This window comes from Sebastes umbrosus, chromosome 21 (assembly GCF_015220745.1).
Source record: "Sebastes umbrosus isolate fSebUmb1 chromosome 21, fSebUmb1.pri, whole genome shotgun sequence".
Taxonomy (NCBI): Eukaryota; Metazoa; Chordata; class Actinopteri; order Perciformes; family Sebastidae; genus Sebastes; species Sebastes umbrosus.
The window spans coordinates 26,783,930-26,808,360 of NC_051289.1; the positions used below are offsets into that span (position 1 = coordinate 26,783,930).

A 24,431-nucleotide genomic window follows, 5' to 3' on the forward strand; every position below is an offset into this window, starting at 1 on the left:
AGCTCCTCAACCATAAGGCTTAGATGCATACATCTGGTCTCCTTTGAAAGGTAAGAAGCTAAGGAATATGAATCCATTGTGACTAAACTAAACTATATAACCATGGAGAGTACAATGTAGATGCAATAAAAAAAAATAAGATTTTTATCTGCAACAAGTACAAAATCTTAATTTTAAAGGCAATATCACCATCACAACAAAGATCCCATAAACAATAGATGCTGAATGAACTGAATCTATTCTGCTACTCTTTACTACAACTGGGACTGTAAATCTGATGAACATACACTAAAATACACCATTTAGGATACATAAATATTAAATTATATGTAGACATGTTAGTAGTACAACCTCGTACTATACCAGTAGTACAACCTCGTACTATACCAGTAGTACAACCTCGTACTATACTAGTAGTACAACATCATTCTATACTAGTAGTACAACCTCGTACTATACCAGTAGTACAACCTCATACTATACTAGTAGTACAACATCATTCTATACTAGTAGTACAACCTCGTACTATACCAGTAGTACAACCTCATACTATACCAGTAGTACAACCTCATACTATACTAGTAGTACAACCTCATACTATACTAGTAGTACAACATCATTCTATACTAGTAGTACAACCTCGTACTATACCAGTAGTACAACCTCATACTATACCAGTAGTACAACCTCGTACTATACTAGTAGTACAACCTCCTACTATACTAGTAGTACAACCTCATTCTATACTAGTAGTACAACCTCATACTATACTAGTAGTACAACCTCACACTATACTAGTAGTACAACCTCACACTATACTAGTAGTACAACCTCACACTATACTAGTAGTACAACCTCACACTATACTAGTAGTACAACCTCACACTATACTAGTAGTACAACCTCATTCTATACTAGTAGTACAACCTCATACTATACTAGTAGTACAACCTCACACTATACTAGTAGTACAACCTCCTACTATACTAGTAGTACAACCTCATTCTGTACTAGTAGTACAACCTCACACTATACTAGTAGTACAACCTCACACTATACTAGTAGTACAACCTCACACTATACTAGTAGTACAACCTCACTCTATACTAGTAGTACAACCTCATACTATACTAGTAGTACAACCTCACACTATACTAGTAGTACAACCTCACACTATACTGATAGTACAACCTCACACTATACTAGTAGTACAACCTCATTATATACTAGTAGTACGTACTGATTTGGCCAAAATGTAGTATGTAGTATGCGAACAAAAGCAAAATCTACAGTATGCCAAAAATACCCGGATGTCGTACTGATTTGGAAAAGAAATCTCCAGTCTGCATCGGACCAGTCTACCTCGTCTACTGTATCCCACAATGCAAAGCGCTGGACCGCTAGAGGCAACGGTTACAACAACAACAGCCAAAAACGGCTTGTTTTTTACATATTTTGTAGCTATTTCATCACTAAATTCACTTCTGAAAGTTTTTGAAGCGAGAAATCAACTGTGTAGATATTTAATATCGGTAGTTTTACAATATTAGATGGCAAATCGAACATTTGCTCCACCGTTGTCGGAGTTTAGAAGCTCCACAAACTGCCGTGACAGCTAGCTAGTGCCTGCCGGAGTCGCTGCCTCTCCAGCCGGGTAGTCACGCTGAGAGACCGCTATGAGCTGCTGGAGCTCTCTAGAGACCGGTCTGTAGACGAGAGGCTTTGATTTCCTTGTTGACGGATAGTTTGTTTAAATATTACGACATAAATGTCCATTATAAATTAACAGGAACATGTGTTTATCTGACTTTATGGAGTTGAAAAGCTCCACAATCGCCCGCGGGCGCAGCTCACTTGCCAGTCGGCCGGTGACGCTCAAAGACCGGCTACAGAGCAGCAGAGTGGCGAGGGAAGAGGAGAGAGAAGAGAAGAGGGAAGAGAAGAGGGAAGAGGAGAGGGAAGAGGGAAGAGGAGAGGAAGAGAAGAGGGAAGAGGAGAGAGAAGAGGAGAGGGAAGAGGACAGAGAAGAGGAGGAAGTGGAGAAGGGAAGAGGAGGAGGAAGTGGAGAAAGGAAGAGGAGAGAGAAGAGGAGGAAGAGGAGAGGGAAAGATTCTCCTCTGACTGGGCAGAGACATACCTGCAGAGACAACATGACCCTTTTTAACATGTCTCTAGTATCTGGAGGGAGATCAGTCCACTGTTTAGTTTCTGTGACTGAAAAAGCAGTTTGAGTAACGTAAATGTACCTGATGGAATGATTTAGTGAACAGTACTCTTCATGTTCATAAGAGGAGATTTGCCCCACTGATGTTTTATTTCTGCGTGGAGAGAAGTTTCTGTGAAGTTGCGTCTCTGCCTGTGTTTCATAATTTAAAAATCCCTTTCAGTTTGTTATTTGTGCTCGTTGGACACACTTGACATCAGCTACATCTACAGGGGAGAAGTGTTCCTCAAAAGGTTTGTCAGGTTCCGAGGCGTCCTGGTTGCAGATGAAGTGAGGCTGTGATGTGAGCTGGGTGACAGTTCAGTCACTTCACTTGGAAACTGTTTTTTCATTCAGGACAGGCATTTGAAATGTGAAACAGTGCCGCTCTTCCAGATCCCAGGGAAAGCAAACCACTGAACATTTTGATTCTTATTCAAGTGCCTCATGTCAAACTTTGTTTTGTTTTTTATATTTGTGGAGCCTGAAGACAGGACTTTGTTCCAGACTGTCACAGACACCTCACTTCTCTCCGGGGACTGGGAAATGGTTTTCTAAGCGCTTGAAGATGTACAGGATTTGCGTTATTGAAATTGTATTCCCCTCATCCAGGTTTTAGATGGTATTCTGTGAAGTGGACCCCTATTGAAATGATGTCATCACAGTTTTACTTTGTTCCCCCCCCCCTCCGACTCTCAAGTCAAAAACCTTCCTGTTTTGTCTTATGAGAACACTGCTCTTCGTCAGTGTCCAAAATTCACTTTTTGACTCCCTGACCAAGGGGACGGGTAGATTTAAACATATTTTTACCGGCCAAACTAATACATTGCCTTTTTGTGTCACATATACATCTGTTTCAGTACATTTCATTGAAATAATAAGGTAATATTTTCAATACAAACTTAGAAAAGAGGCCAGCGCAAAATAATCTAAATATATTGACGGTTTGTCAATTGGCTTGGGCGGTATCCTTCCTGACATTTCACCGAGTATACCGTATAAAGCTGAGCAAAACTCGGAGGAGTGGCTCGTCACTAAATGAGAAAAGCTGGTCCACCTTAAAGGTCAGCCCACCTTAAGTGAGCCTGGGCCGTTGTTGTCGCTAGACAGAACATTAAAGGAGCGTGCCAGTAATTTAGTATTCCATTTCCATAATGTAAAGGCCCTGACACACAAAGCTGACGGTCGGCCGTTGGCCAACTTAGGGCCACCAGTGAGCGTCTGTCGGCCTAGTTGTTGTGGTGTGTCCCGCACCGTTGGCTCTAGTCTGCCCGTGTCGGAGGCTTTTTGGCCGATTCCGCATGTTGCACGGCGGCGGAGCCCGTCGCTGAGAGAAAATCATTCTGATTGGCTGTTCAGCTTAAGCAAATCAGTGCATGAGAAGAGAAATGGAAGTGAGGAAGGCAAGCCACTGAGTAAAGTCAACAGTGAGCACACAGAAGACTCTTCTCATTTTATCATCTTCATCCAACACATGGATATTTTCACAGCGACATGAACATCTGGAATGAAGCTAAGTGGTGAGTGAGAGTGGTGTGGAAATGGTCGGCACAAGCTGCTTTATTTCATGTATTTATCGTAACAACGGCTTGTATATCCAGAGTTTTCTGGTTTCCCTTTTTGAATGACGACTAAAGACTACCGCTACATGCTGGTGTGGAGAGTTATTTCATCTCACAGGCTCAGAACGTACGTGGTAGTCGGCCGTCGGCTGTAGTCTTTGCGGCGTGTTCTGACTCTGGCTTTAGACGTAACTTATTCATTTAACTTTTATTTAAATCTCGAAGAATCATTGAGGACATACCCTCATTTTCAATGATATCCAGAGTACAATTAAAACTGAATAAATACACACACACACACACACACACACACACACACACACACACGCGCACAAACAAATAATTAACAAGAAAACAAACAGACAAAATCAGACCACAGTTAAAATCAGTTACATTAAAGAATAGACTAGTAGGTCATCATGGTTTTAAATTGACCTATTAGTTCAGTTGTGTTATAATATCAGTAATATGTAATGTGATATATGATGGCATGTTAAGGGCTTTATAAATCAATCAATAGAACGCAGTAGCGGTCACATGTTGCTGTTAGAGAAGCCCAATGTCATGAATGTAATGGAACTGCATATGAGGCCTGTGTTAATCCATACAGACACTGCATAGATGGTGTACAGTTATCAGAGTTGAATAGTTGAATTTAAGTTTCGCTAGTTTTATTACTTTTTACACTTTATAAAACTTCAGAGAGATACTGTTTATTTATTTATGAAACCATATCTCTGGAGCCTACATTTCTCATGATGCAGCTCCATAGTATTTTTTTTATTAACTCCCTTCATCTTTCAAACTGGATTTCTCCAGTTCGTAACGCAGACCTTAATAATTGCATTCATTTTAAACTTCAGTATTCCAAAACATGTAGATATTAAATTTGGCTTCAGGTTGTCATCATGTGACCAAGAGGAAATGCCTATTCCTTGTGATTATTATTCCTTGTTTGTTATAATTTGGGTCTGCTGTTAATTGTCACTTGGTCAGAGGTTTGACTCGGAGGAGCCGTTGTTGTGGCTAACTTCAGGGCTAACTTCAGGGCTAACTTCAGGGCTAACTTCAGGGCTAACTTCAGGGCTAACTTCAGGGCTAACTTCAGGGCTAACTTCAGGGCTAACTTCAGGGCTAACTTCAGGGCTAACTTCAGGGCTAACTTCAGGGCTAACTTCAGGGCTAACCCCTGCAATGTAATCTGCTGGTGACAAGCAGGACCCAGGAATTTGGCCTGGGAGTTGTAGCATTTATTAGCCGACAGCCCACACCAACTGTCGCTAACGTTAAGACAACACAACCCACGCACTGAGTTATTCCTTGAAGAAGTTTGCTACTTGTAGAACACATTTTAGTTTAAAACCATCTTAAAGATACATAAGTCTCTGATGATTAGGCCCGTTGGGGAGTCAACTTAGGCCTGGCGGGCTGCCAGACTTGCGATCCACTGGCGGAAAGCCTGAGGATACAAAATAAATTAGGGAACATTTCTGCATCTTAATTTAGTCACAAAACCACCAAAGAGACTATTGATGAAGAATTTCTATTAAGCCCAATTTTAATGCCTTCTTAATTCCATGTCTACCTTCCTGACCGGCAAAACAATCTTAAACCTACTTAAAAGGTGTACATCCTTTTATTGTGAAAGGGTTGCTCCCCATCAATCTATGAACGTTTCCACAAATCAAATTACGCCAATGTTCTCCGCTGTAGAAAATAACTCTGAGTTAACACATTTTGGCATCAATGGGGAGATATCAGAGCCTTTTAGCATTCCCTGAGTCATTCCTGTAATTACCACTGTGTACAGTAAAGCTGACCAGACAATAACATGGAATATCTTCTAATTATGTGTCGCACAAGCTGCCAGTAATCGGGCTTCAGTCAACTGCCCACAACACGCTCAGGTTTACCACCCAGGTGATGTGTAATGCTTTGATCCTCGCTGATAGATAATGAGCCACACCTGTATCTCAGGTAGATACAGGTTACAGACCAGCTCATCTGTCAGTGATGAAGAAACCTTAATGATACTACAGAAATATACATGTCGAGTGAGGTTACCTTCTAGACACAACCCGTGTATACCTCTACTCTTGAGTAGCTTACCTACCTCTGATTCCAATGAACTTCAAACCTAGCAACAGTAACTCCAGAACCCAGTAACCGCAGCGAAAAGCTCACAGCAGAGTTTGTCTGAATGGAGCTGGGAGGATTGGCTCTCAGGTTTTCTCTGCAGCACTTCATTCTCTTCTCCTCTCTCTGCTGCATAGAGCCTGAGCACTGAATGCTTGATAATTCAATTACTGCCTTGGACATTTCAAGGCTGTGAGTGTGTGTTCGCCCAGGTTTGTGTGACTTTATGTTTTTTTGCAAAGGGGTTGTGGAATTTAATTGCAATCGATTTGTGCAATGCGAAACCATTGTCTTTGCCGCTTCTCTTTGCCATCTGCCCTCTGCTGTGAGTCAATGTATTAGATTAAACTTGATCCTCTCTTTTCATTTGGAGCGTCTCCTGGGGGCTTCCTCCATGCTGCGCTGTAGCCACGTAAAGCTGCAGTGGAGCGAACCGTTATAAAACGGTCACTATATCCTGACAGTAGTGCATGAGACAGGTCATCTGAAAAACAATCATGTGCCCAGCTGGAGTCTGCCGTCTCTGAGCAGCTGTCCATCACTCGTGAACTCCGATCAAACGAGGCAGCGCTGATCAAATATGAGTTGAAAACATGCCTGTTCAGAATGGTCTGGTGTTGCTGCTTGCAGCTTTCTCAAGAACTGCTCATACGAACAACTTCACACTCGACACTGCCTTACCTTGGGTCCTGAGCAATACACCTGCCATGACGTAGTTGCTTAAGGCACCCAATTCGTGGCTACTGATGGTCAGAAACACCGGTGAAATACACTCTGGTTCATAGGAAAAAACACCAGGGGCAGACTACCATTAAACAAGGCAGGCAACTGCTTGGGGCCCCAACTAAAAGGGCCCCTGACAGCTATAGATTTATTATGATGTCTAGATATGAAAAATAATGAATTATGTTACTATTCTAAGTCATTGTACCCCCGAAATGACTTACCAACGGTCCCGAAGCACTTAAAGAATATGCATCTCGGAGGTAACAGGCTAATAGGCGTATTAGTCGCTTGCTTCTACATCACTACTGTGGTTATAAAGTGGAGCGTAGATTAAAGAGGTATTTTGCTGGCGTTAACGTTACTCGTGTTATAAGTTAGTATCAAGTCTGACACCAGGGAAATACCGTCTTACTCACGGAGGAAACGCACACACACACACACACACACACACGGTCACACCAGTGAAACACCCTCTGGTTGGATTCGGCTTCCAGTTGGCTAACTGCTATGTGGACTCACGGAAAGTGAAGAAGAGTCCAGCTGTAAAGTGAATAGCAGTAGATGAGCCGCGGCTGTTCGGAACGTTTGCTTGGCTTCCGGTGGGCTCCCGGTATTGCTGCTTGCAGCGTTGTCAATCGACACTGCACATCCTTGGGTCCCCAGCAACACACCCGCCAAGTGTGAAGTTGATCGGACGAACGGTTCTTGAGATATGCGGATAACTATTAGAGGAACAAACGGACAGAGATTCCTTGCTTTAGAGTTGGATGCTGTATCAGATACTTTGTGGATGTGCTTTACTCATGCATGGTTTCTCATCTTGATTTTGTATCATGCAGCACAACACGATGCAGTTCATCATTGTGCTTTGCGTTTCATTACAGTGTCCTCATAGCAACAAGAAGGTAACTAGATCCTATCATTTGAATTTCTTAAGGTATCCGGCAGAAGCGGCCTCAGTACATCACTTCTCTTCTCAAATATAAAAGCAGATCTCAGGCCTGTTTAACTGTAGTTACCCCTTGGGGAAACACTGAACCTGGACAGACTGTCTTCCACTACTTTGCACTTTTTTGAAATGGACAGGATTACAGAGGATTTTAAAACTTGAATGGGTATTTCACACTGGCTGATTTTAACCAACTTTTAACTTCCAATGTGTCCATGATTGGGTCTTGTTATAAGAAAAAAGTCTAAATTCTCTGATTCCAGCCACTTAAATGTGAATATGTTCTGGTTTCTTTACTCCTCTATGAAAGTAAAACTGAATATCTTTGAGTTGTGGACAAAACAAGACATTTGAGGACGTCATCATGGGCTTTGGGAAACACTGATCTACATTTTTCATCATTTTCTGACATTTTATAGACCAAACAACTAATCGGTTAATCGAGAGAATAATCAACAGATTAATCAACAATGATAAATAATGGTTAGTTGCAGCCCTGGGCTGAACTTCCTTTTGTTGTGTCTGGCTATGATTGACTTTATTTTCATCCGTTGTACTCAAGTTTCTCTCTGCAAAAGGGATCTTGATCTCGATGAAACTGTGAGTAAATAAAAGCTGTATAATTGTTTCTGTCCTGATACCTCAACTCAGGGTATCTTCCGATACAATACCAGAGCACTACGATCTGAGTCGACAGCCAACTTTTGAATACCAATGCCAGTTTTGCTAAATAAACCTTTTTCACAGCAGACCGGTGAAACATATTTAAACTAGAATGGCACTCGGAGAGCGCAGACCTCCGCCCCCCCGCTTCGTTCAGCTTGCGCCATCATCCATGTGTATTTTAGTTAATGTTGCGATCAGCTGTACGTAGCGGAGCATCGTAAAACATTTCATGCAAACTGGACAGAAACAAAGTAAAACTCACTTAAACCATCATCGTTACTCTTTCCAACAATCACCAAGTGTGCTTTGGTCCAACTCACCTGTAATTTGTAAACCCCACCCCTCCAAAAGATTTCATTCAAGTCCATCGTGGACTTTTGGAGTAATCCTCCAAACAGACAAACCAACAAACCAACGCCGGTGAAAACAAACCTCCTTGCTAGACCTTGAGGTAACAAATGATCAATCCCCCCCCCCCCCCCTCAAGGAATTAAATTCAAGAATTTTGTTTTGCAGAGCACAATTTCATACAAATGCAAACATAGACACACACACACACTCAGATCAGATCCCCCAGACCTTATTTGTAGACCCAACACCACCATATCCTTTACAAATCCTTCCTGTCAGCAGGACACTGAAAAAAACATCCCATCTCTTCTACAGTGCAAACCCAGAGCCCCGTTCACAGCAGGAGGTGATTTGCATGAACTTCGGACGTGCTAACACATCGCTTCCAGATTAATATCTTCACCCTGTCGCTGTAAGCACACACCGTTTCAGTCTCACACCAGGCTCGGATGCAAACAGAACCACAGCCAGGCGGATTACACTCAATTCATTTCATGCTTGTATCTTGAAATATTGACTTGTACTGTCCGCAGCTTGTAGATTTCTTTTCTTTTATTTGTTCTTGACACTCAGCATTTTCCCTTCTATTGTTGTAAGAATGAGGGGGTCAGAGAAGGGGAGAAGAGGAGGTAAAAGGAAAAGGGGATGAGGGAGGGAGGGAGGATGTTAATAAGGAGGGAGCACTAGGCGAGGAAGAGAGAGGAGGGGTGGATGGATGGATTAATGTGGTTCAGCCCCTGCTGACGGGCGCCTTTGTAATCTATTGTTCCTCTGTTGCCTGGCTACTACACAGCCAACAATGCACAGTGCGCAACGTGGCTATAAAACAGTGTTTGGTGGATCAATGGGGTGGGAATGAAGCTACAAGGGTCCAGCATAGACTGAACCACCAGATAGCGCTGCAGTTGATTTGCATTCACCTGTATGTTGACTCCAAAATTAGACATCGCAGACAAACTCTGACCCACATATCAAGAAGTGACAGGTCCAAAAGAAGATCTGATGCCGTGGCTTTTTTTAATAAAAAACAGAATTAGTTCTGAAACTGAAATTTGACTTAATCAAAGAATCCACTCATTCTCTGGTTCCATTCATTGCATTCTCAGAAAACCATTCACACTCACATTCACACCTACGGGCAGAAAACCCACGCTGACACGGGGAGAACTCCACACAGAAGGACCCCAAGCCGGGTTTGGACCTTCGACCCTCTTGCTGTGAGGCGACAGTGCTAACCACTGCACGGTGGACTGCCCACATGAATCAATTAATTAATTAATTGAAATAAATCGTGAAAGTACATACGGGCTAAGAACATTATGATAGAAGTATACGATGGCGTTTCCCATGCTCACTTATATCTAAATTGTAGCAGCAATGTGTGGGTTGATATCATTTGTTACACAGATTTGGTGCTAAATTTAACAATTTTTTTACCATTCCAGAATTTATAAAAATGATCAATAATCCCTCCAGAATACCACATTAAGACACCAAGACCTTGAGGAACACCAGAGAGAAAAAGACATGCCTTGAATTGGTATCAAAAAATTTACATTTTTAGATTTCTGCAAGAATTTTATTTTTCGGTAATTGGATGGCGAGCACTTGTGTTGTGTAAACTGCTCAGAAACCCCCTTATTGTCAATCTAGCTAGGAAAGCCATCCATCCTCTGAATGCTCTAGGTCTCTAGTTTGATCCATCCATCCTCTGAATGCTCTAGGTCTCTAGTTTGTGGCTCCAATTTTTTGTGACCGCACAAACCAGTCTGGACGTGTCCATGCGGCCACTACGCTACAAATGGTAAAATGCTTATTTTTTCCAGAACCAGTTTGCTTGTAAGCTGCGAGGTGTTCAGAGTCTAGAGTCTAACTGTAGAAAAATGCCTAAAAAAAGGTGGAGAGTCATTCTCTGAATTATTTGACATTCTCTGGATTAGACTTCAAGAATGAACAACTGGCCTACTTTCCCATTCTTCACACTCCCATTCTTTCTCATTAGTCTATTTCACAGCCTAGTGAACTTAAAGTGGGGGGGTGGGGGTTGGGGGTGGGGGGGGTGGCTGGCAAAAAGGCTCATTCTGGCTCGCTGTAAGCTTTAGGGCTCCAGAATACTTGGTTCAAAATGGAATGCAGCATGTTTTCAAAGGCTGCCAAATATGGTGCTTGGTACATACACCAGGTCACTTGCCGTGGGTGGAGGTCTGACCTGCACCACCAGGTGGAGATGATGAGTTACGTTGAAGATGAGAACGCAAGAAATCCCAACAGTGAAACTCAAACTAAATTTGCTTGTCTTCATTCTGAGATAGAGAGCTGGGAAGGGCTAAGTGCTGATCTATCAAATACCTGCTATCTAGCATTCCAAAAGCATTTTCATATCTTGTTCAGCAGTCGGATTTGTGTTGTTCCCTTTTCCTTGATAATGACTCTAGTTGTTTTGGAAGACATTTTTTGTGTGTTTTACAAACATACTCAATAGGGGTGTCACGATTTCGATCCTAAATTGGAAAATGGACCGAAATTGTCTTCCGATCTCCACCATCGAAATCAAAAGTGGCTCTCGGCTCTGGCCATGAGCTTTATTGCACACCTCGGCCGGACCTCGCCATTCCCCGGGGCCGTTAATCGTACAGTACTAGACTAATTGTATTTAGTTCATTGTGCGAACGACAGTGATTCATATCTAGGTTGCCAAAGTGATCAAAAACTTTGTCCATGGTTAGCAGGTCTGGCAATGTAATCAGTGTATGCCCGGGTTCGATCCCCGGGTCACATGTCGATGTGTCCTTGAGCAAGACACTTAACCCCAAATTGCTCCCGAAGGCATAGCCATCGGTGTGTGAATGAGTATTTAGATTAGATCCTGATGGGCAAAGTTGGCACCTCAGCAGCCTCTGCCATCAGTGTATGAATGTGTATGTGAATGGGTGAATGCTGACATGTAGTTTAAAGAGCTTTGAGTGGTCGGAAGACTAGAAAAGCGCTATATAAATGCAAGTCCATTTACCATTTACTTTGGCACGGTCTGAATCTGCAGTGGGAGGCTGCCTGAACGCTGTGGGGAGAGGAACTCGCCACTGTGGGACTAATAAAGGAATATCTTAATCAACACATTCAGGTGATGCCCTTGTAAATGTAATGTTTGAAGTGTATCCACAGATACACCCGTACTTCAGTTTAATAGTGTCGGCATACACTTTGAAATAAATGGTTGTCCATTGAACTTGATTAACCCGGCTAAACCAACTACAGCTGACTGAATTTCGCCCACGCTAGACAGGAGTGTCCGCCTCTGACTCTACAGGTACACAAATCACTTTTGCTCCACATTTCACAGAGATATGTGGTGCAAAAGTGAGAGCACACAGAACTTGTCATTTGTGAGCAAAAAAAAACAGTATTGTAGACTCGTAGCGGCAGATTGGAGCAGTCACACTTATTGACTTGTGTTTGTGCTTTAACAATATCCAAGAAAAACCTGTATTTGTGAGAAAATACTGTACAGATGTGCAGCTCTCATTGCATGAATTCACATATTGATTTGCAGATGTGCAAACTTTGTCCGTTCCTTCACATTGTTTTGTTATGGGTGTGTTAATGTGTTGTGCACCATAGTCACTGCAAAAATGTGAGCGTGCAGGTTTCTAAATTTGTGATTTTGTAGAATAGGATTTGTGCACCTGCAATGAAGCATTTGAGAAGGTGTAACTGTCGTGTTGTGTATGTGGGAGAGAACAAGATTCTACAAGTTTGCAACTCCTAAAGCATTTTTTCTCTGTGACGAATTTACTGATACACATGTGACTATTTTCTACAACTACAAATTCCACTGTCACAGGTGCTCAGGTGTTTTGCTCCATTAATACCTTCATACAAAGAGACCTGAGAGCCTGTTCAGACTGAAAATAACAGTTAACCCAAGTGTACAATATTCTTCTCAATTTCCTGTAGTGGCATCTGCATGCAGATAGTTTGGGTTTTATTATGCCTCTGCACCGGCGACAGCCGTGGCCGGAGGCTTTATGTTTTCCGTCCGGCCGTACCATTCTCGTGAAGGCAATATCTCAGAGACGCCTGGAGGGAAGTTCTTTAAATTTTCCAGAACCCAAGACTACGTCTTCAGATGTCTTTTTAGGCTATTGAGTTTGCGTGAATTTGATATTATTATTATTATTTGTTGTCTTATGCTGCGGCTCAATTTGCCGTGAGCTGGAATGAGCGAGAAAAATGAAACTTGGCACAATAACTGCAAATGATGTGCATGTGCTTCTCAAGAACTATGACCCCAATCGGCCACATGGTGGCGCTGTAATTAACGCCCAAACACGCGACATTGGAAAGGCCACGCCCCGCACACCGTAAGTCCGATTGACTTGAAACTTGACAGACATGTCCAGCTCCGTGTGATCTACAATAAAGCCTCTGGGACCACTAAAGTCCGCCTAACTAGATTTTCCGCCATATTGGATTTTTTGAAAAACACATTTTTGACATCTCCTCCTAAACCGTAGGTCCGATTGCTACCAAATTTTCTGTGGATCATTATTGGGCTAATGTCATCTAAAGTTGCATAAAGCGTGTTGATACCTCATTGCGTTATGAATCTGTTGACCAACAAACTTTTCAATTGGAGGGGCTTAGCAGGAAATTGGCCATAATTCATAGACCATTAGTCAAATCATCATAAATCTTGGTAGATATCTTCAATACGTGTTTGGGAATAGGCGTACCAAAGCATTGTCCGCTTGACCCATAGGGGGCGCCACTAATATCAAAAACTTGTACCTCATGATCCGGTGGACAGAATTTTATCAAATTTGGTGCACATACTCTGGGGGCAAGTATTAACCAAGATCTGAAGTGTGATATTGATCGGTGCATGTGGGCGTGGCCTATTCAGCATTTTATGCTAAATTATGCCTTTGCTCAATTAGCTGTGAGCTGGAACGAGCTAGAGACATGAAACTTGGTACCATAACTGTACATGATGTCATAATGCTTCACATAAAATATGAAAACAATTGGCCACATGGTGGCGCTATAAAATTTTTCACGGCCAGCCCCATCACACCAAAAGTCCCATCGATTAGAAATTTGACAGACATGTGCTGCTGAATGTGATCTACAAAAGTCTCTTGGACCATGAAAGTCCACTGACTAGATTTTCCGCCATGTTGAATTCTTTGAAAAACACATTTTTGACATCTCCTCCTAAACCGTAGGTCTGGTTGCTGGCATATTTTCTGCGAATCATTATTGGACCAGGCTCATCAAAAGTTGCATAAAGCTTGTTGATATCTCATTGTGTTGTGAAGATATTGACCAATTCATTTTTAAGGGGCGGGCTCAGCACATCAATAGACCTAACTTCACAAGCCTTTGGCCCATCGTCTCCAAACTTGCAGCATATGTTCACAAGAGTAGCTGAAACATCCGCTGAAAGTTTCATTCAAATCGGCGACTAGGGGGGCGCTTTGAGCGCGAAAGGCTATAACCCGCGAAATGCCGCTTGCGGCTTTAATTCTTTTTTGTTTTTGGTCTGACCAATTTATCATTTTAGAGTGATACCAAACAGACACAATGTCCCTCCTTGTTACTCTGGATGATCCACAGCTTTCCATAAGAACTATCTAAACTTGAAAACTATTGACAATTTGATTTTCTATTGGTTTTGTTTCTATTCTTGCCATTTTTCTATGCTGTGAGCACCAATGAAATTCCAATCAGAGATGGCTATCTGAAAGTATCCTCATATCCAGGAACCATAAGAAACAACATGCTGTACATGGACACCGCAGCTGGCGCACTAATCTTATCAGTTAACGGTTTATAATCGGTTAACGAGGGTCGGTTATCGGTTTAAATTTTGTTTTTTTTCAAATTAGCATCCCTAGTCTTTAGTGTTCTCTCTGGTGTTGTACATAGTTCTAGTGTTCTCTCTGGTGTTGTACAGAGTTCTAGTGTTCTCTCTGGTGTTGTACAGAGTTCTGTGCAGTTGCTTCATGTGTAGAAGTGCTCTCGTTGGCCGTTCACACAGAGAGACACTAGCTGTGCTGCTGAGAGGAAGACTGCAGTCTTCTAACAGGGTTGTGAGTGTGTTATTATTTGGATTGTTGTTCAGTGGTTTTAGAAAAGCAATCAGTTTGTTGGGGAGACTACTACTGGGCATTGAATTTGGAAATCTCTGCAGGTGACTGCTTTTTAATAAAATGTTCCTCAAACTCTGCCGCTCAGACAAAGACAGCTGCTCTTCTGCTAACTTTATTATGAAGTAGAAGAGGAAGGAGGAATGATTGCACTATTTAATAACAGAAATGATGGGTTTGTTTGTCTGTCGCTGACTCATCTGTGTTGTTGAAAAACCAACAACTGTCTGTCTGCATCTAAAGACCCGTCAGTCTGGTTGGCTGTTTCTCTTCTACACACTGACTGATTCACAATATGCTGGAAGAGCCCTAATCCCATCCAACCTTTATCAGTCATCACCATAAACTACATGTCAGAACCTGTGTGTGACCACTTCGTGTCATTAATGTTCCTTATGGCTTTATTCAGAAATGACTGGACTGTTATAATACACACATTCAGGTTAGATTGCTGAATGGGTACTTACTGTTTACCTGGCGATCATTGAGACGCAGGATAAAATGATTGTCACCATGATGACTTTCTTGTAAAATCCTGTCACATAAACTTCTGATTGTGATGGAAATTGACCGAATAAGGGAGACCAACAAAGAGAAATTTATCTTTGTATATTTATTTAGCTTTTGCGCAAAAGGACCGAAACCTCTAAAGTGACAGTCAGCGACTGCCGAGGAATCGATGCTGAGTGCATCCTCACCAGGGTTTTTATATGCATAAGAACAAAGGGAAAGGGAGCCAGTCATGAACAGTATAACACAGAGAATCACACTTAATACAAAGGTTATACACTAAATGATAATTTTTTCCCTCGACACTGATAAGCCTTCAAACTCATGGCTGTGTTGTGGATCATATTTCATCCTCTCACTACTACCTGACACAGCACAGTAAGGGTAACGCAGTCTGAACACCCGGTAACAAATTCAAACACCATTCATAAAATCATAACCTACAACAATATGGCGCTCCGAGTAGGCTTGCCACGATAGTCGGTGTTACCGGTGTTACACGGTGGTCGGGCACACACCGATTACTTTACACCGTCGTTTTGCTTTTTTTTGGACAGAAATCAAACCTGTTTAGTTTATTCTGGCGTATCAACGCCGGGTGGAAACCTGCAGCCTTGCAGCGAAAGCTGGACCGGAGAGGCCAGACACACAGCAACCTGACGGTAAAGATGTAAGCGCGCTACACATATTGACCGTCATCTTTTCTTGTGAAATGCCCGATGTTATCAGTTTCATCAGCTACGTCAGTAAGTCACTGATTATGGCAGTCAAAAGCAGAAGACTACCACTTCCCGCAAGCAGGTTCCCTGTAATACATACTATGACCAAGCCCCCAGGAAGAGCGCCGGTCGTTGATCCCAACTTTCGTAGTGGCCAAACGGCTGTACTGCAACTTCCGTGTCCGTCACGTGACGCCGTCGGGCCCAAAAATACTTTTTCCCATAGACTTCCATTGGGAAAGATACGTCTGTAACTCAGAGGATAATTTTTTTTGAGGTGAATCAACTTCCCAGTATGAACACTCTAATAGCCCTAATTTAAATCATTAGGTCCTAAAAGTTGTAAAACGCACTAATAGCTGAATCCAGAGTTAGCTCCCTTCCTCTATTCATGTGAATGAGACCCAGACCGAGGCTGTGTGACTGAGCGGACGCTACTGCGCATGTTCCATGTGCCCAAGATCCGGGTACTTTTCCAGACGGAAGTTGAGCCATTTAAGCTTCATGCTCCACTGAGACCCTCTCATAGGAATGAACGGGGCCCTGCCTCTAACGCTGGATCCAGTTCTCTTTATACATCCATGACTATGATACATGGAACATTTCAGTTGTTTTGTAGTCTAGACATCTGACACAGTGCTGTGTGTGTGTGTGTTTATATGTATGTGTATGTGTGGGGGAGGGGAGGGCGTGTGTGGGTGTGTCACAGACATTTCTGACTTATCTGTCCTGTGGCTGAGTCAGAGGAGACAAGTGTCAGCTGGCTTTTATTTAGCTGTCTCCTATCATCCACTATTTGATCTGCCTTCTTTTTCCTTCTCCACAACATGCAACACACACACACACACACACACACTGCTGCTGTTGTTTTGCTGTTGTATATTCACTTCCTTTGTCTGTCTGGAAATCACCTCCAGACGATTCCATGAATTCCATGAGCGAGAGAGCCTGCCGTTACGTAACATTCCCAGACTGGTAGTGTATTTCTTCTTTATAATGTTGTGGACTCTCTTACTGGCATTTACTTCATTCATTGTATTTAAATCCTTCTGTTAGCACTGTGAAGGTGTTGCACCATAGAGCAGATTTCCTACTGTTATGTAATACCATCTGCCGGTGTGTATCGATGTCGGATACATGGGTCGGTTGGACACAGTGTGCCCACCCTGTTAATTATTCAAAGGTCTTGTCTTAGAAGGTGTGTGTTGCTTTAACCTGGCCAGCCATGCAAGATGAATGCGTTCCATACGACTGAGTTCACTTGAGTTGAAACACAAATGAAAAAGTGCATTTTAACAAATCAACAGAAACCCTGATTGCACATCAAAACACCGCACGTGTGTTTTTTCCTAGCTACATCGACAATAAGGGGGTTTCTGAGCAGTTTACACAACAGAAGTGCTCGCCATCCAATCGCAGAAAAATGAAATTGTTGCAGAAATCTCCAAATGTCAAAAGTTTTTGATCCCAAATCACAGCATGTCTTTTTCTGTGGTGTTCCTCAAGGTCTTGGTGTCTGATTGGCTCTCAGCCTCGAATTTGAATGTTGGAATTCAGTGAAAACAGAGCTCAGTACAGTGAGGAAAATAAACATGTTTTGTTTAATAAAAAGTGCACATGAAGTTGGTTATTAGGGTCCGAGCACTGACCGAAGGTCGGCGAAGGCCCTATTGTAATTTGGCCGTTTATTATTTTAATTTACGCAAATGAATCGCATTTTTGAGGGGCTAAAGGTGCTCGGAAACTGAACAAATTCAGCACATGTATCAGGACTGGTGAAAAATTATATATTTTCTGGGTCTCTTGCTCGAATGTGACAAAATGGCTTGATAGCGCCCCCTAAAAAATTGCTAAAATTGAGCCCCTCATTGTGGTTTCACCTAGAAGTATGGAATTTGGCAGGTATACGCAACATGTTGAGATGTACCAAAAAGCCTCTTGGAGGTATACCGTAAACCTAACAGGAAGTTGCCCCTTTTTGAATTTTATCTGATTTTTTTCGTGTATTTTTGGCCATCTCCAGGCTCTGTACTTTAACGAACTCCTCTTACAGATTTAACCCGATCAACTTCAGATTTGGTCGGTACAATCTAAAGAGCTTTGTGATGAAAAGTTGTTCAAATCGTGAGGTTTTATGAAACAACGTTTACTCCGCGTGGCGGAGAATTTAGATGAGATCAGTTTCAAACTCTGTTGAATCATTGTTTTGTTGCCAGATGAGTCTCATTGCAGGTCTGAATTCTTTTGGCAGAGATTTCAACTTTAGAGTTTTTTAATCAAATAAAAGTTTGAAACCTACGTGACTTTTTGTTGGATTATGTTCATATCTACTTGGACATTTCAGGCCTTAATTGTAACTTCCCCGTCTTCTCTCCTCTTCCTCCCCAGCACTCCAGTGTTACTGTGACCGCTGCAGTGCCAACTCCAGCTGCACGACAGATGGCGTCTGTTTCGTCGCCATCCGCAAGTCGGGCAGCCGGATCACCACCGAGCAGCGTCAGTGTGTGCACGAAAACGAACTGATCCCACGAGACCGGCCCTTCATCTGTGCCCCGTCTGTCAAACATGACACGGGCATTTACCCGATGTGCTGTACCACGGACTACTGCAACAAAGAGCCTGACATCCAACTCATCCCTGGTAGAAACACTCACGCACGCATGCACGCACGCACGCACGCACGCACGCACGCACGCACGCACGCACGCACGCACGCACGCACGCACACACACACACACACAATTGTAAATGTAACACTGAAAGTGTGTGACGCATGCATCTGTAAATTAAAAAAGGTTGCCTGCTGGTTCCGTGGTGTTTGCCTTTCAAATCTGATGCCTGCAGTGCACCGTAGGAGCTTCAATTTAAGCGTGTCAAATCATCGCAGTCAGTGCGTTAGATTGTCTGACCTTTTCACCCAAAGGCTTGGATTGTGCACTAACGTCATTCGCAAGTAGCATCAGGAGACAGAAAGAACAAAAGTATAGAGCAGGAGTCGCTAACCATTAGGGATGTAACGATACGTTTTTACAACGATACCATAAGATTTCCATGGATCCGATACGATTCAAGGACGATATTTGGCTCATCTAGAGCGATCCGATACGATTCAATGATTTGAAATCGATATAGTAACTTTTTTTGCCAAAAATTCAGTCAGTGTAACTGTGAAATAAATATCATACTGGACAGAGCAGGTCAGGATTCCTCAAAGGTTTTCTTGTGAGGGAATCAGTAATAAATTAATTATGGATATAAACAAATAAACAATGATTAATGGCAAATACATACAGCTTTTATTAGAAAATAATAAAAAGTGCAACTGCAAGACCTGCTGATTCAGTTCTCAAGATACAAGACATTGCAATATTTAATACAAAATATAGATACCCAACTTCTATTCAAGTTAAATGAACAGTGGTTTAACCTGCTGCTTCTGTCCTCATGTTCAATAGAAACGGTAGATCAATAATACAGTGATCAACAGCTGATAGTGATCAAACAGCTGATAGTGATCAAACAGCTGATAGTGATCAACCGCTGAAAGTGATCAACCGCTGAAAGTGATCAAACAGCTGATAGTGATCAGACAGATGATAGTGATCCAACAGCTGATAGTGATCAAACAGCTGATAGTGATCCAACAGCTGATAGTGATCAACCGCTGATAGTGATCAGACAGCTGATAGTGATCAGACAGCTGATAGTGATCAAACAGCTGATAGTGATCAACCGCTGAAAGTGATCAACCGCTGATAGTGATTAAACAGCTGATAGTGATCAAACGCTGATAGTGATCAACCGCTGATAGTGATCAACCAGCCGATAGTGATCAGACAGCTGATAGTGATCCAACAGATGATAGTGATCCGACAGCTGATAGTGATCCAAGAGCTGATAGTGATCAACCGCTGATAGTGATCAAACAGCTGATAGTGATCAACCGCTGATAGTGATCAAACAGCTGATAGTGATCAAACAGCTGATAGTGATCAACCGCTGATAGTGATCAAACAGCTCAGCTAATAGTGATCAAACAGCTGACAGCTGATAGTGATCAGGCAGCTGATAGTGATCCAACAGATGATAGTGATCCGACAGCTGATAGTGATCCAAGAGCTGATAGTGATCCAACAGATGATAGTGATCCGACAGCTGATAGTGATCCAAGAGCTGATAGTGATCAACCGCTGATAGTGATCAAACAGCTGATAGTGATCAACCGCTGATAGTGATCAAACAGCTGATAGTGATCAACCGCTGATAGTGATCAAACAGCTCAGCTAATAGTGATCAAACAGCTGATAGTGAACAAACAGCTGATAGTGATCAGACAGCTGATAGTGATCAACCAGCTGATAGTGATCCGACAGATGATAGTGATCAACAAGCTGTTAGTGATCCAACAGATGATAGTGATCAACAGCTGATAGTGATTAAACAGCTGATAGTGATCAACCGCTGATAGAGATGAAACAGCTGAAAGTGATCAAACAGCTGATAGTGATCAAACAGCTGATAGTGATCAAACAGCTTGGGACAGAATCATTCCTCTACAAACGCTGTTTAACTAATCTGCTGATAGTAATCCAGTAGTCCACCTACAGGGTTCATTTGGGCTCTTTTCATACATGAAAACATCTGGAACAACATGTTAAAACTACGTTAGACTAACGTTAGCTGAGTTTCTGTTTAGCTTTTTACTTTACTCCCGTCGTGATAATTCACCTCGCGGACCGTCTGCTCTCCGGCATTGATACGTGAGGCTGATGCTGCATGCACGTCGATATCATGACGGGGAAAGGAAAGTCATTTTCTCTGAAAGCTCCTGTGGGTGAAGCAGCCCTCGTCAAGTGGACTGATAGCACCTGAAACTCTCCTCTACACCACAGCGCCGGCAGCTCACGCAGATCGCTGTCCGTCTTCCTCCACGCCGCTACCGGGTGCGAGCAGTCCAGTGCTTCGTTCGTCTGCATGCACGCCATGGATGCGTGCTCGCGCTGCAGAAGTCGGAGCTGTCAAGCTTGCGCATGTCTGGAAAACAATCAAAATATAATTCACAGGGAGTGCGAAAGTGGCGCAAAGACGCAACGGGGGTGGTGTTATTTACTCCCACACAATCATTCTGCATAATAAGTAGCCAGGTGTTTACAGCTGTGCTCAGCCGGTCAAATTCACGGCCGTGACGGAACACATCGTGGAAAGCAAAAAATAAATAAATCAAACATGCTAGACTTTCATTCAGCACTCATTTATTGTTCCCGATCCGAGTGGACACCCCCGACGGCCGTGTCGGGCTATAATCGGGCTGATATCGTGGAGTCTGAACCGGGCATAAGACAGTCTCTCTGCCTTTCACTTTCCATCTCTGTTGCTTAAAGTTGAGAGTCACTGTCCGCCTGATAAATCTTGTTGTATGTGTGGAATCATTTTGATTTATTTTCTATAGGTAAGTGACAATTAGACACGATTTAACAGACATGTAACATGAAAGATGACAGGCATTTGAAACAAGGAACAACTGTTATACTATAGTACTAGTACTACTATAGTACTACTATAACTACTGTACTTAAATTTAGATGACATTGTTGGAGGCAACACATTTCACATCACTACCCTGCTTTCATCCATCACGCAGACATTACTGAACTATTCAGTGAAGCTCTGCTCCCCAGTTCCGTAAAGCAAAGTGATGTTTTCTTATGACCACCGTGCTGTGTATAGAAATGCAGAGGGGGATTGTCGACACCGCAATATACTAGGGTTGTGACGAAATACCATGCCACGAATTATCACAATATAAAAACGTGACTATATGCATCGTCGAGACGAAATACTGAATCCCGATATCAGGGAATCATAGGTACATCTAGTCATACAAGCACTGATCTGCATTCTCTCGTCTTTTCAGTGCTTTGTTTGAACAGATGAGGGCGCTCTGAGTTCAGACCAGTAGGTGAAGCACCGTCGTCTTGCTTTTGTTTATAGAAATAAAACCCATTTATTCATTTTGGCGTATCAGCGGCGTGTTATCAATAGATAGTCAGACGACGGACGCTACAATCTGAAAGTGAATGCATCTTAAGGAGTCAGCTCAGAGCAGCAGGTGTCATATTTCACACACACGGGACGAGAAAGAGTTAACAGACCGAGAGATGGCAGAGGATTTATACATATAGATGTATACATGTAGATATATCTACATACAGAGCCGCCGCCCTGTTTCTACAGTAGCTCAGAGCGGACAAACCAAACCTGCCTTGGCGGAGGTCTGCGCTCTCCGAGTGCACTTCGAGTTTTGTAATGACTTCATCACACAATGATTTAAAAACAAAAGAAAAAAATAAAGTTTGTTGGGGACAAGAACCTAATCTATCCCAGCATGCAATGGGAAAGATATGGATGATTCAGGTTTTCTGTCCCTCCGGTCTTCAGTTGTATATTAATATATATTCACTACTTTAGACGGATGAAGACTGTGTGTGTGTGTGTGTGTGCGTGTGCGTGTGCGTGTGTGTGTGTGATCTCCCATCAGCCTAGCAGATGGAATATGCCCCCGCACCACTTGGCCTATTAGTTTTCTGGCTCGTAGCTAGCACTTCAGCCCTGCCACTTGCCAGCCATCAGTATGCTCAAAGTGAACCTTTCCAAAAGTTTGTGGCCTTGACTTGATCCCTCACATGTTGCTCTCTCTTGCCAGATGTCAGCCACTACACTCCCAGGTGATATGTTACCTTTAGACCTGTCCTAGTTCTAATCCAGCCTGTGTCTGTCTCCTCTCTGTCCTGTAGTCCCCACAGTGAACACTCCTCCTCTGGGCCCCGTGGCCCTCGCAGCGGTGATTGCTGGCCCGGTATGCGTGCTCTGCCTGCTGCTGGTCTTGGCGTTTTACGTTTGCCACAGCCACAGGGGTGCCGGGGCCCATCATCACCACCACCAACGGGTGCCCAACGAAGAGGACCCCTCCATGGACCACCCCTTCATCACCGTAGGAACTACGCTGAAGGACCTCATCTATGACATGACCACCTCGGGCTCCGGATCAGGTACGATGCTGCACCCCGGGGTCCTGGTGTTCCTGGACAGTCTGGGCCGACACTGTTAGCTTAGCTTAGCATAAAGACTGGAAGCGGGGGGAAACAGCTAGCCTAACAAAGTCCACCGACCAGCACCTCTCAACGATTACCACCTTACATCTCATTTGTTTAATCTGTACAAACATCTGAAGTGTAAAAAGTAGTAGTAGCTTTGGTGTCGGTAGTCTCCGCCGGTTGCCTGGCAACCTCACCATGATGAAAAGACTCCTGGAAGTGACTGCACTTGGCCAGGAAATAGTCTTTGTGAGTTGAGGCTTATTTAATATATTTTAGGAATGATTGAGGATGCAACTTTGCATTTGCTGTGGTTCATTCACAAGGTGTATCTGCTAACATGTATATGTCAAACTGTAACTACCACTCAGTGCAGCAGAGTAGTGATTACAGTGGCTACACGTACAAGTACAAAAACTGACTCTGCATCACTTTACAGAGCTGTGACGCACAATACAGCGTTTGCACCGGTGTATAGCATTCTTCACAGGTCCACTTAGACCCGACCTGAGCTAGGACGGGCCCAAAATATAGACCAGTCCAGGCAGTCTCTAATACCCACGTAGATCCAAGCAGACTCTCTCTCAGGTCTGATCAGGCGGTATAATGGAGAGGTTCTGAACAGTAAAATCCATTGAGAGTTAGCATCAGTGTATTGCTCATCAAGCTGCTGCCTGTCAGACATATATATCATGTTTTAACTGTAGTCTTAAGTCAGGGTTTCTAGATGTAAGCCTAACTGGTAAAAGCACATGTATCCATGTTTCAAACAAAGTTGCATATTGAGAATATCTTTTATGAACAGAATTTTAAACAATGGCATTGATGGTTAGATTTACACTCCCTTTGTTTGTCTGTGTGTGCACACACACACGTACACACTGTGCAGCTGCACACATCTTAAAGTAGAAGTCTGTTATAATGAGCATTCAAGATGCGTAACTGTATAAACACACACACACACACACACACACACACACACACACTGGCAAAAGCTGTTCTTTATACTAGCCATAAATTAGCACCTCTCAGTGGAGACTGGCACCTCCGACTCGCTGCCAAGCAAAGACTTGGATTCAGTTTTTCTAGCTATTTACACCATATTTCACAATATGCAATTTTGTGTGTGTATGCATGCACGCACGTTGGCAGAGCTGTGTGGGCGGTTTTAATCACTCTGCTGAGTCAGTGTTGTGCATGTTGAAATGCAGAGGAGTATTTTATTCCACTATCATTTCCTCATCAGCGGTGTTACTAGTGATCTGGTAACAAACTTTTGATTTGACATTTAAGAATATGAAACTGCAGCTGTAATAAGGAGTAAAGATCTTTACACCACCTATTCTTCCTTATTATGTACTTTCAT

The 24,431-nt window shown here is 42.9% G+C and overlaps 1 protein-coding gene across 1 annotated transcript in view; it reads left to right on the forward strand.

Moving 5' to 3' along the window:
* Positions 1-24,431, forward strand: part of tgfbr1b (transforming growth factor, beta receptor 1 b) — a 76,215-nt gene that overhangs the window by 16,121 nt on the left and 35,663 nt on the right. The window contains exons 2-3 of the mRNA XM_037756568.1: positions 18,360-18,611; positions 22,766-23,020. Of these exons, the coding sequence (XP_037612496.1) occupies positions 18,360-18,611; positions 22,766-23,020 (507 nt within the window). The remainder of the gene's footprint in view (positions 1-18,359; positions 18,612-22,765; positions 23,021-24,431) is intronic.